The sequence below is a fragment of the Schistosoma haematobium genome, chromosome 4 (assembly GCF_000699445.3).
Source record: "Schistosoma haematobium chromosome 4, whole genome shotgun sequence".
Lineage (NCBI taxonomy): Eukaryota > Metazoa > Platyhelminthes > Trematoda > Strigeidida > Schistosomatidae > Schistosoma > Schistosoma haematobium.
In genome coordinates this window covers 15,711,112-15,724,680 of record NC_067199.1, presented here as the reverse complement: position 1 = coordinate 15,724,680, position 13,569 = coordinate 15,711,112, and the positions used below count along the sequence as shown (strand labels likewise).

General features: G+C 36.8%; 1 protein-coding gene across 3 annotated transcripts; it reads left to right on the top strand.

Annotated features, from left to right (window-relative positions):
* Window positions 1–3,210: 3,210 nt before the first annotated feature.
* On the top strand, window positions 3,211–12,451 carry PRIM1_1 (primase, DNA, polypeptide 1 (49kDa)). 3 transcript variants are annotated; one of them, XM_051215788.1, is made up of 5 exons: window positions 3,211–3,445; window positions 3,498–3,868; window positions 5,174–5,485; window positions 6,889–7,279; window positions 11,803–12,451. In XM_051215788.1, exons 4-5 carry the CDS (start codon window positions 6,994–6,996, stop codon window positions 12,156–12,158), a joined length of 642 nt encoding a protein of 213 aa, XP_051066321.1. In that variant the 5' UTR covers window positions 3,211–3,445; window positions 3,498–3,868; window positions 5,174–5,485; window positions 6,889–6,993; the 3' UTR covers window positions 12,159–12,451. The 3 variants fall into 3 exon arrangements, with proteins under 3 accessions (XP_051066321.1, XP_051066322.1, XP_051066323.1); XM_051215786.1 differs by having other exon boundaries at window positions 3,211–3,658; window positions 3,686–3,868; window positions 11,803–12,440; XM_051215787.1 differs by lacking the exon at window positions 11,803–12,451 and having other exon boundaries at window positions 3,498–3,658; window positions 3,686–3,868; window positions 3,918–5,485; window positions 6,889–8,424.
* The last annotated feature ends 1,118 nt before the right edge of the window (window positions 12,452–13,569 follow it).

The following is a 13,569-nucleotide window of genomic DNA, read 5'->3' as shown; positions in this document are numbered from 1 at the left end:
CGCTTCTCTCATTCGATGCGCTTTTCCGATTCTAACTTTAACTTTCTCTTCATCATTCAGATCCAATCCACCTTGGGACACACAATTGATTGCCCTTTGTTTCTGTATTATCATGTCCGTAGATCAACTACGGTTGACTTCATTAGCAGCAGCCAGTGTGGTGTGTGCTATTTGAGTGGACAGACAAACGTAGTATGTAGCAGCGAATGGAAGTGGAAAGTTTACCATCGGAAGACTAAACTGAAGAGCAGAGGAAATATAAATAAAACGTCTGACTTCATAATTACGTCCTTACCGAAAATGGGATTCTTATAATTCATAGTAACATCTACGTAATCCAAACTGTGTCTCTATACAGATGGATTCTAATAATTTAGGAAAGTCACCAATCAATACGTCGTTGCACAAAGTAGAAAGCTGCCCACAATTTTCGCAAGCATAAAAGCTGTAGCGGTAAATAATTCGTCAGGATAAGTAGTCTTACAAGTATTCAACACCAGCCTTGACCTCATTAGTTTTGCTGGACACATGTTAGTTAAAGGCTCTCGGTCACGCATTTGCGCAGAATTACGTCTGAGTACGCTTTGTTGCACACCTCTTATAACGAAGTGTTTGTTTAGATCATGTATTTTTTGACTGATGGATGATTTTCCAAATACACCTCAGAACCTCTTAATTCTTGGATTCTGTTTCGACCTGTTTTGGGTTCCTCAAGTTAAAAGAAGTTAAGGACAATAGCGTTGTCAAGTACTGTGAATATGTAACATCTCCAAAGCCTTAAAATCAGTCTCCCACTTCCTGCGCACACACATTGATGGATAACTGATTTGTACTATTCGAACCCGTTAATGTTAGTACGAAACGCAAATTACAGTAAATCTGCAACTCAATGAACCGGTAAATCAATAAGCCTAAAAAAGCGTGAAATGATCGATCAACAAGTAATGAAAGATGACTTAACAATCATTTCATGCTGAATAGCGATTGACAAAACTACATGCGCTTACTTCTGTTGGGATCACAATGGGAGTAAATCTTATTTTTGCCAGATGCAAAAAACACATGTGATTAAGACCTCAATGTCATTGAAACCCTTGAAGACCGTGGTAAAATTACCTGTGAGAAAATGGCCATTCATATGTGGATCGTTTTTCTAAATCAGACAGAATTTTTGGAAAGTCGTTTTTCGTTGGAAATTGATGACGAATGTTGAGGATACCTCATCAAGATACCAAAGAAACGAGGTCTCAGCAAATGTGGGAACTTTAGAGGAATCACATTGATGTAAGTAACAGGAAAGGTTTTCAACAAAGTATTGCAGAACCGAATGAAAGGTTCAGTAGTGTTATGTCGTTTGGTCTGTCTACCCACTCTTGGTGCTGAGGATACTTATCTAATTCAGATTAAGACCTTGGCGCGATAGGCTGACCGACCTAACCTTGAGGCTAGTACGCGTGGGTTCTAAGTGGGGTAGAAAGAAAACTATTCTATCACCTTGTTGGATAACAGGCACGCTAATGAGGGAAGACAAGACAACTGGAACACTGCTCGATCTATTCCCGATATCCTGATTTTAGTTCGGATTAGTGTAAAAAGACACATGAATAGATAAGTGAATAACCCGACCACAACGTACAATAATTAGGAAAAATACAATTATGTCCAAAGCTGGGAATTAGAGTAGAAATTAGGGTGCAAAATATTATGTTTAAATTACAATAGCTTCGGAACAAAAAGGGTATGACAATGAATCATACATCGAACGTAATCTTATGTCCTGTAAAATAGATTAAGGACAAAAATAAATGTCAGTGTTTTACAAGCTTTGAATAAAATGGAATACCGTCCCGAAAAATGGCTTTCGTAGTTTGTCAGGGCTTCTTGTTTTCCTGTTCACAACATGTAAACGCCGAACTTCGAGATGAACAGGCTGGATTCCGTTGGGCTTGGTCGTGCACAGACCGAATCGTGGCACAACGGATCATTTTTAAACAATTAGTGAAATGGGGATATGGAAGTTCGACAGCGTGACTAAGAGAACATTATGGAATATTCTTCTATGCTATGGAGTACCTGAAAAGATAGGAAATATCATCCAGAATTCATGTGATGGACCAAACTGCTAATTCGTGAGTGAAGGACAGCTGACGGATTCATTTCAAATGAAGGTCAGTGTCAAATAAGGCTTCTAGTGGTTGGCCGGGTTATACAAACCTCCAAATTTGAGGGGAAGCACGGGATACAATGGACAGCTTAGATAAAAGCAGACAATTTGGATTTTGGAGACGACCTAGCTCCTCTATCCTATACACATCAACAAATTAGGGTAAAGATAGCCAATGTGGCAGCAGCCTCTGAAGAAGTGGGTCTCAACATACACAATGGAAAAAGCAAGATCCTCAAATAGAACACAGCGAGCACTAACTCAATCACATCTGATGGAGAAACTCTGGAAGATGTGGCAAATTAGGGCAGCATTCCTACAGTTGAATGATATATGGAGGACAAAACAAATTTCAACCAACATCAGTGAGAATGTCCAATGTGGACGTCCATGAGGTTCTACTGTACGGAGCTGAAACTCGGAGAATTACCACAACCATAATCAAAAGGTACAAGTATTTGTAAACAGTTGTTTGAGCAAGAAACATAATATCCGTTGACTGGGTACGATCAACAACAACCTACTGTGGAAGAGAACAAACCAGCTTCCAGCACAAGAAGAAAATAAGAAAAGACGTTGAATGTGGACAGGATATACGTTATAGAAATCTTCAACCTGTAGCACGAAACAAGCGCTAACTTGGAGTCGCGAAGTGTGATGGAGAAGAGGCAGACCGAGGAACATATTGTGAAGGGAATTAGAGAAAGACATCAAAAGAATGAATACAACTTGGAAAAGCTGGAAAGGAAAAGCCTAGGGTAGAGTTGGTAAGTGAATACTAGTCGGCGGTATGTGATATGGTCAAGGATATTAAGGCCAGCTGGAACACCAACGATTGTAACAAAGACATAAATGAGATAAAACAACTCCGAGAGAAATAGCATCCATCACGACTTACGGAGAGGAAATATTAGACTTTATCTATCAGTGAAGTAAGATCCTGATTATTAGATAGACTACATGTCAATCGTCGATTCTGTAATTAGTTTGGGATCAGATTTGGTTCGGAAGTCATACTTATAGGAAAATTCACAATTGAAATTGGCGCAATTCAACATTTTGTTGAAAGAGTTTTAAAACAACAAAAGATAGCAGATTACATTTAATGTCTACCAAGATATCATCTCTCTGATAGTACCGTCATTCTAATATTTAGTACAGTAATTTGCCATATTTATGGTTTCACAAGCATTTCTGATGTAAAAACCGAAATTCACATGTGTACAACAACTGCACTGCTTATTTCCAGGGTTTTGAACTAATACCGCAATAAACTATCAGGTAAGGGGAATAAAAAGCGGATCAATTTCCTCCCGTTCAACATGTCGTTTAGTGGAGATACTAAAAGGAGATTGACCTTGGAAAAATCATGTTCAGGATTTGATTCAAATGGAATCTACATTTTCAGTGGAGTTATTGAGGATCTACTACCGAAGACTTTTCCCATGCGATCTATTTGCACAGTGGCTTACATATAATTCTCGAAGTAGTGGGGTAAATTGTGTTATATAATCTTCGTAGCTTTCTAAAAGAGAATTCAGTTTCACACTGAATGGTGATATCTATCTTAGATATCAGAGTTTTGATTCGTCGTCGGACCTTAGGAAGGATCTAGTCAAGCTATGCCCTATTAAGATTGATATTGGGGCAGTTTACTCAACTTCTCCCAGGCTTCATCGTTCAATTTTATCTTCTTCACTCAAGGTAAACTTTCTCAGTGTTTTGTTCATTATCTCATTTGGTTGTCTTATAGAACCGTTTTGCGCCTGGGTAGCTAGTGTGTATAGTCCTTCAGATCAGATCGTTTACGACTGATTTGTAACAGTGATGTCGATTTGGAGTTCTCGGTATACTGAGGTTTATAAAACAGCTACTTAATCATACCATTCTCGAAAGATTTGTTGCATTGAATCGATGGATGATTAACTTTTTCAAGCCATTATTTTTGATCTTGGTTTTCATTTCGCAAGTTTATTTCTACTGGAAGCAAATTAAATAAGAACGTTTTGCCTGAAGATACAAGCGGTGAAAAAAAAACACACCCATCAGGCTCTGGTTTAATAAGCTGACAGGTTATTTCGTAATTCCACTTGTATAGTTATGAACGGAAACTAGACAGAGGCACTTACGTTTCGTGGCTTTAATTCTCTTTGGTCTGTGACAAAGTTGGTTCATTTTTGTTGGCTGGTAGTAATAACGCGGTTGTGTGCCTGTTAACTAGTTTGTCCTTTCTGAATAAACGTGCAAAATAAAGTTTCTGCTAACCACTTTTTTCCTCGTTTTATTTTACGTGACGGTATTTGGTGACCAATGACTCTCAGTTCATGTCATCATGATATTTTTGACTTTTCAAACAAATCTCTCCCATCTCGGTATTGGCTCACGGTTCTTTACTTACCATAAATGTGTTAATTAATTCTCGGTCTAATTCGACATTCATGTTTACCAAGCATATATTGGCATTGATAATTCGAAGTGAAGTTTTTATACATGATTCATGACAACAAAAAACAATCCAGAACGTTTAAGTCAATCAAACCATTGCAGAATTTTTATTCTGCACGCAAAACTGAAGAAAATTGAGCTGCTTCATAACTTGTGCACGCATTTTTTTGTATGCACTCAGATTTCATGTTTGCTGTGATACCCAATATTCGTCTTTGTAGTTGATATTTCAGTTACAGGTTCAATTTCTAAATTTGAAACTTTGTTTCTGGGCTAAAACACTAATCTTGTACTTGTATTGGGATCATTGAGGGAGATATCGGGCTGTAATTCAGTGATTGAAATCAAGGTCCTTATACCATATAATAAACAGTCGGCTAAAAATGGAAATTATCACCGCTTGTGATAGTAATATATGGTTTTGCTTGACAGTTATGTATCTGATTTTACTGAAACACAAAACCTTAAACACTTGTATTACTTAGAAGTAAAGATCACATGGAGCTGAGCACAATTATCGCTGTAAACCGTATACATATGCGTATGATTTTCTTTTATAATTAGCCTGAATGGAAAGAATTAGTTTTCGATATTGATTTGACTGATTATGATGAAGTTCGTTATTGTTGTGGTGAACAAAGTACTTCTGGATCTTCTATTTGCCTTCGCTGCTGGCAACTTGCTCGTTCTGCAGTCCTCTGTATCGACCGTGCCTTAAGAGAAGACTTTGGGTTCCAGCATTTATTGTGGGTGTATTCAGGTCGTCGTGGAGTTCATTGCTGGGTATGTGATCGTTCCGCTCGGCATTTAGATCAAACTTCGCGTACAGCTATCGCGGAGTATTTAACTTTGGTTAGAGGGGGTAACGGTAAGAAGGTAATTCTACCATTTTTAATTCTTATTGTGTAGACTTTGACTTTAGAAGAAATGCTTATGAACACCACACTTGTATTTTCAATAGTGGTGTTTATTAAGATTACAAAGAACAATATTAAGGCTGACACATTTAATTAGTATAAAAAACCAGTCAGTCGGTTATTATTAGATTTGATATTCAACATTTTAAGGTTGAAACACGAACGCTACTGACCTTGGTTAAATTTTTATGTTTGCTTTTCGTTACGTGTGAAAAGTTAATTAAGAATGTCGAGAAATTGTTTTATTAGGAGTTATGCTGAGGAGTCTATTAAATTAATACTCTTGTTTGGTGCACAAAAGGATTCGAACTCCTCTACGTTCGCCTTTCTGCATACCAGATTGTTTCGCATGAATTTTTTCGTAAGGTTTATAGCCGAAAAATAGGTGACTTTAGGTAATTGTTAAAACATATATTTTACCAAGAATGCATCAAAAATCGTTTACATGCTTTCTCACATATAACTATCCTCGTTTCTGTTCACAGTAATTTTTTTTACCTACTCAAAACTAATTGCTACAGTTCGTAGGATCAGCAGTTAAAACAGAGTGAATGATGGCTCCTCAGTGTTCATAGCTTGATGGACCAACCAAAATATTCTAGCCCTAAACGTATTTGACTCTTTAGAATAAATGAGCTTGGTTTATTGAAGCAACAGTAGATGTTTTATAGAAGTGGCGAGGGTTTTATAGAAAAGTGTAAAGCTAGCAATGTACTAACAGGAATAATGGCACTAGGGGTGGTCATAAAAATCAAATTATATTCGCTTTTTAAACGTTATCTTACTACTAGTGAAGAACGTAAAAGAAAATTCGTTCCTGTCATTAACTATGTCTAGTTAGTTTTCATATAGCTGAATTACATGGTCATGATCTATCAACCTAGGCAGAGATGGTGCAATTAAACCATTACGTTTGCACCAAAGTGTTCAACATTTGGTCTTTTACTGTCAGATTAATATTATTGTGATATCTCTAGATAGACCTATTACACATCGGGTCTCCCTGTTCTGAGTGATATTGTCCTTTATACGCTTAGTAGGTATTCATGTGCATCCACGTAGGGTGATTGAAGAATCTCGGTCTTCATGTCGCACTACTAACCTTTCTTGACTTTCTCAACCAAAATGTAGCTACGACTATACTTGGATGTTATGATAATATTTCTAGTTTCTAAAATCTCCCTCTATTACTTTCCGGATTGTTAGTATTTTTGTTTGCTCATTTTGTGTTTTTTTAAAAATTTTATATCACTAAATGTATATTGTGCGATTTGTTTTTAACGAAGTGATTAATTCGAATTAAAAATTGAAATAACTTCGAAATAACCTTATAGATTTATATTCATTAAACTTTTCAACTAGCCCACACTCACTGCTGGTAACTTCTCAAAATCTTATGATTCACATTCACATGGGAATATTGAGCCAATTTTTCATCCTTGTGTGGATGCAGCTTGTGATATATTGATGCCTCGATTCACAACTTATTGCAGTACAACAAATGGTCAAAATTTATTCGGAAATAAAAAACGTCTGGATAAGTTACTGTCGTTTTTACCGGTTGAGTTAAAAGATCTTCGTGAACGACTTTTAGATGAGTGGTCTACCGATACTCAAGAAAACAAAGAAGAAGTATCTACAAAAAGATGGAACACATTAAGAAAGTTTTTGAAAGAAAATGGTCGCGCAAATGTTTTGAAGGAAATAGTCTTAAATTTCACATACCCTAGACTAGATGTTAATGTGTCAACAGGTAAAGTCATTTTACCGGTTCGTTTGGCACGTCATATTGACGTTAAGTTACTAAGCATCATGTTTACACATGTATAGTTATTTTATCAACTACATGTTTTGTTAAACAGCATGTCCATAATCACAACCCAAAAATCACCTAGTAAGTATCAGTTAGGATACTTGAAGCAAGATAGTTCAAGTAAACAAGCCATGCAATTTTGGCTAGTGGTAATGCACTATCTTTTCATCACACTTCTACTGATCATTGAATAGAATTCATTTGTACGATTTGATTCTTCACTAGGGTTCTCGGCCTTCAGAGTTTACAGTAAATTGATTTATTCATGTTCATTAATGCCACTGATCTTTTATTTTACTATTAACTATAAAAGGAGCAAGTTTTTGAGCAGATGATCATTTACTCATTAGATGTACAGATGCGTAGTCAAAATAACCTTATTTTTTATTCAACTTACGGAAGTACTTCGGTACAGTATATTCTCACTTAATATATATTGGAATGATATGAATATCATTCCAAAGCATATCGGTCGTAATAAGTCTGAACGACCTACTAGATGAATCATTTGGCTGCTTTCAATCTTACCGCTCTTCAATCAACCTGTCTGGTATAGTAGGACCTTAAGAAACGATTGCTTCAGCCAGTATAGCTCGATTTGCTCATTACGATAGGCAAGCCCGACCATCACGTCAAGATAGCAGCAACGGACGGGAATGGATGCACCTGTGCCATTGAGAACGATTTTGAGCCATGTAATTCAGTCTCTTACCATTGGTTACGATAGTCACGCGGACCCCAACAAGGTAGTATGCACTAAAATGGCTCAGTTCAACTGTTAACGACTTGATGATTTAATGCCATGCTTTAGTTTGACCTCTCCTAGCTCTCTTCATGCCTACCCCTACACCAGAGAACATCGGCCGTCGTGGTGGGCGGTTGATAGGCATATGTAACACGTCCCAACCAACTCAGTTAATGAAGGTTGACTACCTCATCAATTGGTTTTCCTGTTGCTTTATTCCTAACCTAGCCATTGCTTACTCGGTGGTCCCAAAATACACAAACAATGCTTCTAAGACACCTATGATCCAATAATGGTAACCTCTACTTCTAACAACTATGTTTCAAATTCACAAAGTAGAACTGAGTGAACTGCCGTGCAGTAAACTCATGTTTTAGTTGGTAAACAGATACCTCACCTACGCCACAAGTAACGCATATTGGCAAAACCCAATCGAGATTTTTGAATCGGTGCCGGTGTTTCGTCAGACACCAGTTCACCGGGACTAACCGGATCTTCAAGATAAGTGAGGTTGTCGATATGCTCAGCTACTTCATTCCCTATCATCAATTCAGGCACTGACACCGGCCAGTCCTGAAGTAACATTTTTCATTTGCGGGAGAAAACCACATCCCAAATATGGTTGTAGTGTTGTTTAAGGTGGTCAGAAGACTGCATTTTGCCAGTGTCTTCAAACAGTACTATATCATATGCATACTCTAGGTCAACAAGTAAATCTTGGTAGAAGACCAACGCTTGAAGAATCAGACGATGGAATTGTTGTTTCCAAATGCATGTCTGTGACAAAGTTAAACAAATATTGAGAAAACAGACGACCCTGACGAACACCGCTTGAAGTAACCAGTTCCGATGATAGTTTGTAGGAGCTGGTACTATGTTAAGCCCACATAGGTTATTCTAGCCCCTGGACAGACCAGTCCATTCATTCTTCTCAAGCCAAATTTTCACTTTGTCACTTATTCACTTGATCGTTTTTATGTGAGGGTGTGTATACATTGCTTATCCTACTCGTCATATGTCTGTAGGTTATTTTTATCTGACTATAAATATAGATTCACGCTTAGTTAAATCGTGTTGGCTCACTTGCCTTCTCCATTGAGCATCATTTCGTTTCGCTTTGCTCTTCTCTTTTCTTTTTCCACTTCGTTTCCTTGATTGTATGTCCAGATCCATGATTGTATGAAATATGAGAATTCATAATTCATTCTTTTATTCGACTTATTTAATCCTCTTATTCGCTAACACGATTTAATTCGATAATTATATACGAGGATTGGCGGCATGTATATTTCGACAGCAATCAGCAAACGATCTAACTGGAGTCAGATACTGGGGCACTAAATGTTCACCATAAGCTCTGACTCGACCAGAGGTGTTCGAGTGGAGAGCCTGTAAAAGATTAATATACCTCTTTGGTACGTCTTTCAATGACAAACAATGACATAAAGCCTCACGATCAACAGAGTCAAACACTGCCTTAAAGTCAAGGAATACAACTATGGTAGGACGTCGTAAAGTATGTCTATATTCCAGAATCTGCTGAAAGGCGATTATTTGGTCTATATATCCACATTCAGGTCTGAAACCAAGCTGGTTTTCTCGAGTTTGCTCTTCGGGAATTCCAGTTAAACATCGAAGTATTATTGTGGCTAATATTTTAGACGCTACATTAGTTAAACTGATTCCTCCGTGATTGTCACAAGAGGATTTTTGTTTTTCCTTATAAATTGGGACGGTTAAGACCAGTCATATGGGGTTACGTCCAGTTCCCATAACTTAGCTAAGATTTCAGTTTATCCAACTGCTAAAACTGAACTGCCATTATTAAAAATTTCAGGGGTTAGTCCATCAAGCTCCGTTGCTGTCCCTTGCTTTAGATTAGCCTTTTCAACCTCACTAAGAGTTGAAGGGCTTACGTCAGTTTGGCATTCAGATTACTTAGAGATAGTGGGTAACTGAAGGCCAGTTTAACTGTTCTTTAGAGTGTTCTGCTCTTCGGTTCAACATCCTGGATCGAGAAAGAACAATAGTCTCGACTTTTTCCTATACATCGTATTTTTAATACGCGCTTCCTTGATAAGTGTGAACAGTTGTTTACTGTTACCTATCGCTGCTGTCTTTTCCATCTCTTCTGCTTTCGCTGCCCACCACTACTCACGATCATCATATAGATTTCCTATCAACCTACGCTTAAGCTGCGTCAGCTCTTCATCATGTTCTGAGCCAGACGGGGTGAGTTCTCAAGTATTTATCAGTTCTGTAGACGCCTATGAAATCCACTGATTTTTCCCAATCTTTTGGTTTAAGCTACTAGTATATATTACCGCTGTTTCTGCAGCTTTTTGGTTATCATACCAAGCTATTTATAAGGTTAAGCAGCTCCTCTTGCTGATTCTGAAATGTATTCTTTTTCATCATTAAGTTGTACCCTAAGGGGTTTTCTTTTTGTGACCTTTCTATGTCCCGTAAGACACAAACAAATATATACTCGAATTAAAGCATGGTTTGAGTCTAAAAAATGTGCTCCAGAATGATCGACAGTCTTCAGTCGGACATTAAAAGCTTTATCACTCAGTTTAGAGAGCGGTTTTAGGAGACCAGGAATAATATTTCGTGAATTCTAGTTATTACCATTTCTGGTGCGTGGTGGTAAGGTTAAGTAAAAAGGGTTAGTCGTAGGGATACAAGGTTTATTAAAATGTCAGGGAGGGATGTGATAGTCAACAAGATGATTTTGGGTGCTGGTAGAAGTGTGAGGGCGGTTGTTAATTCCCGGTCGCCGCCCACACTGTGGAAGGGTTTTATTTGGGGGACCTGAATTAGTAATTGTCTTAGCGACCTGAGAGCGTAACTTCAGAGCCCAGAAGACAACTGCTTGAGATCGGTCTCGCACGATCTTTTTTTCATAAAAATTGGTGTTTTAGCTCTCTACTTCAGAAGGCCTTACCATCGGAGATGGAAATTCGTGGGGTAAAGTGAGATGTAATATATTTGAGATCGGCCTTTTCTTGCCCCTTCCTTTCTCGTGAGAAGGCAGCATCGTTGCAGATGCTGGTTATCCGAGGGAACACCTTACTGTTGTCACACCTCTCTGTGGTCAGCAGTAGGACTTCGTCCTTGGGCTTCTTTTAGTCTCACCGTTCTTCGACCGACCTGTCTGACCTGGTAGGACCCAAAGGGACATATGTTTCAGTCAATGTAGCTCGGTTAAGTCATCACGATGGGCAAGCCCGATCACCACGTGAAGGTAGGAGCTATAGCCGGTCTACATTTAATGAAGAAAATGTCAAAATACTGAATCGAGGTAAGTCCAATAATTCCAGCGACCATTTTGTCCGATTTTGAATCGATAAACACATCAACATAAATGGAATTACACGATTAGAGATCAACACAGCAAAACAGTGGCAACATAGTGAGTAGGTAAAAAATAATAACTCCTAGGAATACGATGAGTCATAAATAAAATCATCAGAAAGAACTGACATAGTGCTTGCGATTTAATCAAAAAGCCAATTTATACTAGAATTAGAGACTATTGATACTGTCAAGGATAACATCGAAGATTTCTCAACTAAACCACTTAACTCAGAGAACTTAGAACTATCAAAAACATTTTAATTCAAGATAACTTTAAATAAGTTTTAATATTTGGAGATTTTTTCCACTTTATTGTTTTTTATCTTATTGGGTTTCTATTATCCGTCATTCCTTATAGGTCTTAATCATTTACTGAAAAGTCCATTTTGTGTGCATCCGAAAACTGGTTATATATGTATACCATTTAATCCACAAGAAGTCGATAAACTTGATCCATTTAATGTACCAACATTAAATGAACTTGTAGAACAGCTTTCTTCTGTAACAAATAATGATCATGATTGTGGTAATAATGATGAAAATATTTCATCCAATGATAGACATTTATTATCATTTAAGAATACCTCTTTAAGGTCTTCAATTGAATATTTTGAGACTTTCATAAAACATGTTTTAAAAGCAGAAAATTCATGTTTTAATGTTAATCAAGCTGAAGGTAATTCAGATTCATTTAAATCTATTCCTGTATTTTAACACTTCCTTTTGTAAAAGAGATTTTAAAGACAGTATATGAATTATGTTATTAGATTATTATTATTATTGTTAGTATTCAAAAGCTTTTTTATTTGTACACTATGTTAATATTTCTCAACTCCGACTTCATTACAGTCAACAGCATTACTTCTATCCTCTTCTTTCTTATCCTGCTAACTAGAGTCAAGAGGATCAGTTAAGTAGTTGGAGCTTTTTGATCATAACCTCAATGTATCAATTAAAAACACACTTAAATTGATCTTTTGTATATCAAGTATAATGGTTAGAATTTATGTACTGACTTTTTTGTCACATAGTGGAAATCATAGTAAAAATGTATTAGAATTCCATGAGCATAGTTCACACCGAACAATTTAATGCGACGGAAATTCGTCTCAATCGATATTGGTTTCCTTTCCTATAAGTCGTTATGTCTCATGGACGAACTCAGTTGCTTACAAATTAAATCATATTAAAGGATAATGTCTTGATGAGAAATATTGGACAAACACAGATAAAGAACAAAATTTATAAGACAACATTCTACTGTAGTTATCTTAGTAATACATTTTTTACGTCTAATCATGTTGGACATCCCACGTGTGTACTTAATTTTTTCACTGAAGCACATTATGAAGTAGAATTTCTTATTTAATAAAGTTCCGCTTTCTAGATCTCGGGGATAAAAATAATAAGCTAAAAAGGTGTATCACAAAGGTACTTATAACCGTTTTGGTCTAATTTATAACACTTGTCCAAGATGCTCCAGGCGAGCGATTTTACCAACCCATATTCGTAGATTCTTTTCAAAGGAGAGGCTTGAACAATTTTTGACGGAAAAATGGATTTCCACAGCAGTTTTTTTTACTGAGCACACAAAAACAGTGGAAATATCAAGCAAAATATAACTCATAAGTAAATGTTGTTTTTATTCTGCTTCAAAGTTAATGAGATCACAATATGTAGTGAAATTATATTGCTCTGCTTCAGTTATCGTCCTGGATTTATTCAAATTCGTTGAGGGAATCTATCCTATGATTGGTTCATGTTTACATATGAATGGTGTAGATGATAATTATATGTAATTATTCTGCCATTTCCTACTTGTTTCAACACTTGCGAACACGGTATTCCTTCAGTTTGTCAGTGCATGATTGAAATGGTTCTCAAATTACTCACTGCTGTATACTAAAAGCTAACTGAATACAGTGACTTTTCAAGGCTCAATTGTAGAATATTTTATTTACCACTAGATATTTTCGAACTGGAAATTTTTAGTTTTTTAGTGAATATATCCTACATAGTATGACATGAAAATCTTTGGTTTGGAGTTAGATTGCTGTTGAGGTGACAGTCACCTTTCTGAAACTGAAGCAGTAAAGATCCTACAAAAGTTTATTGTTCTCACCAT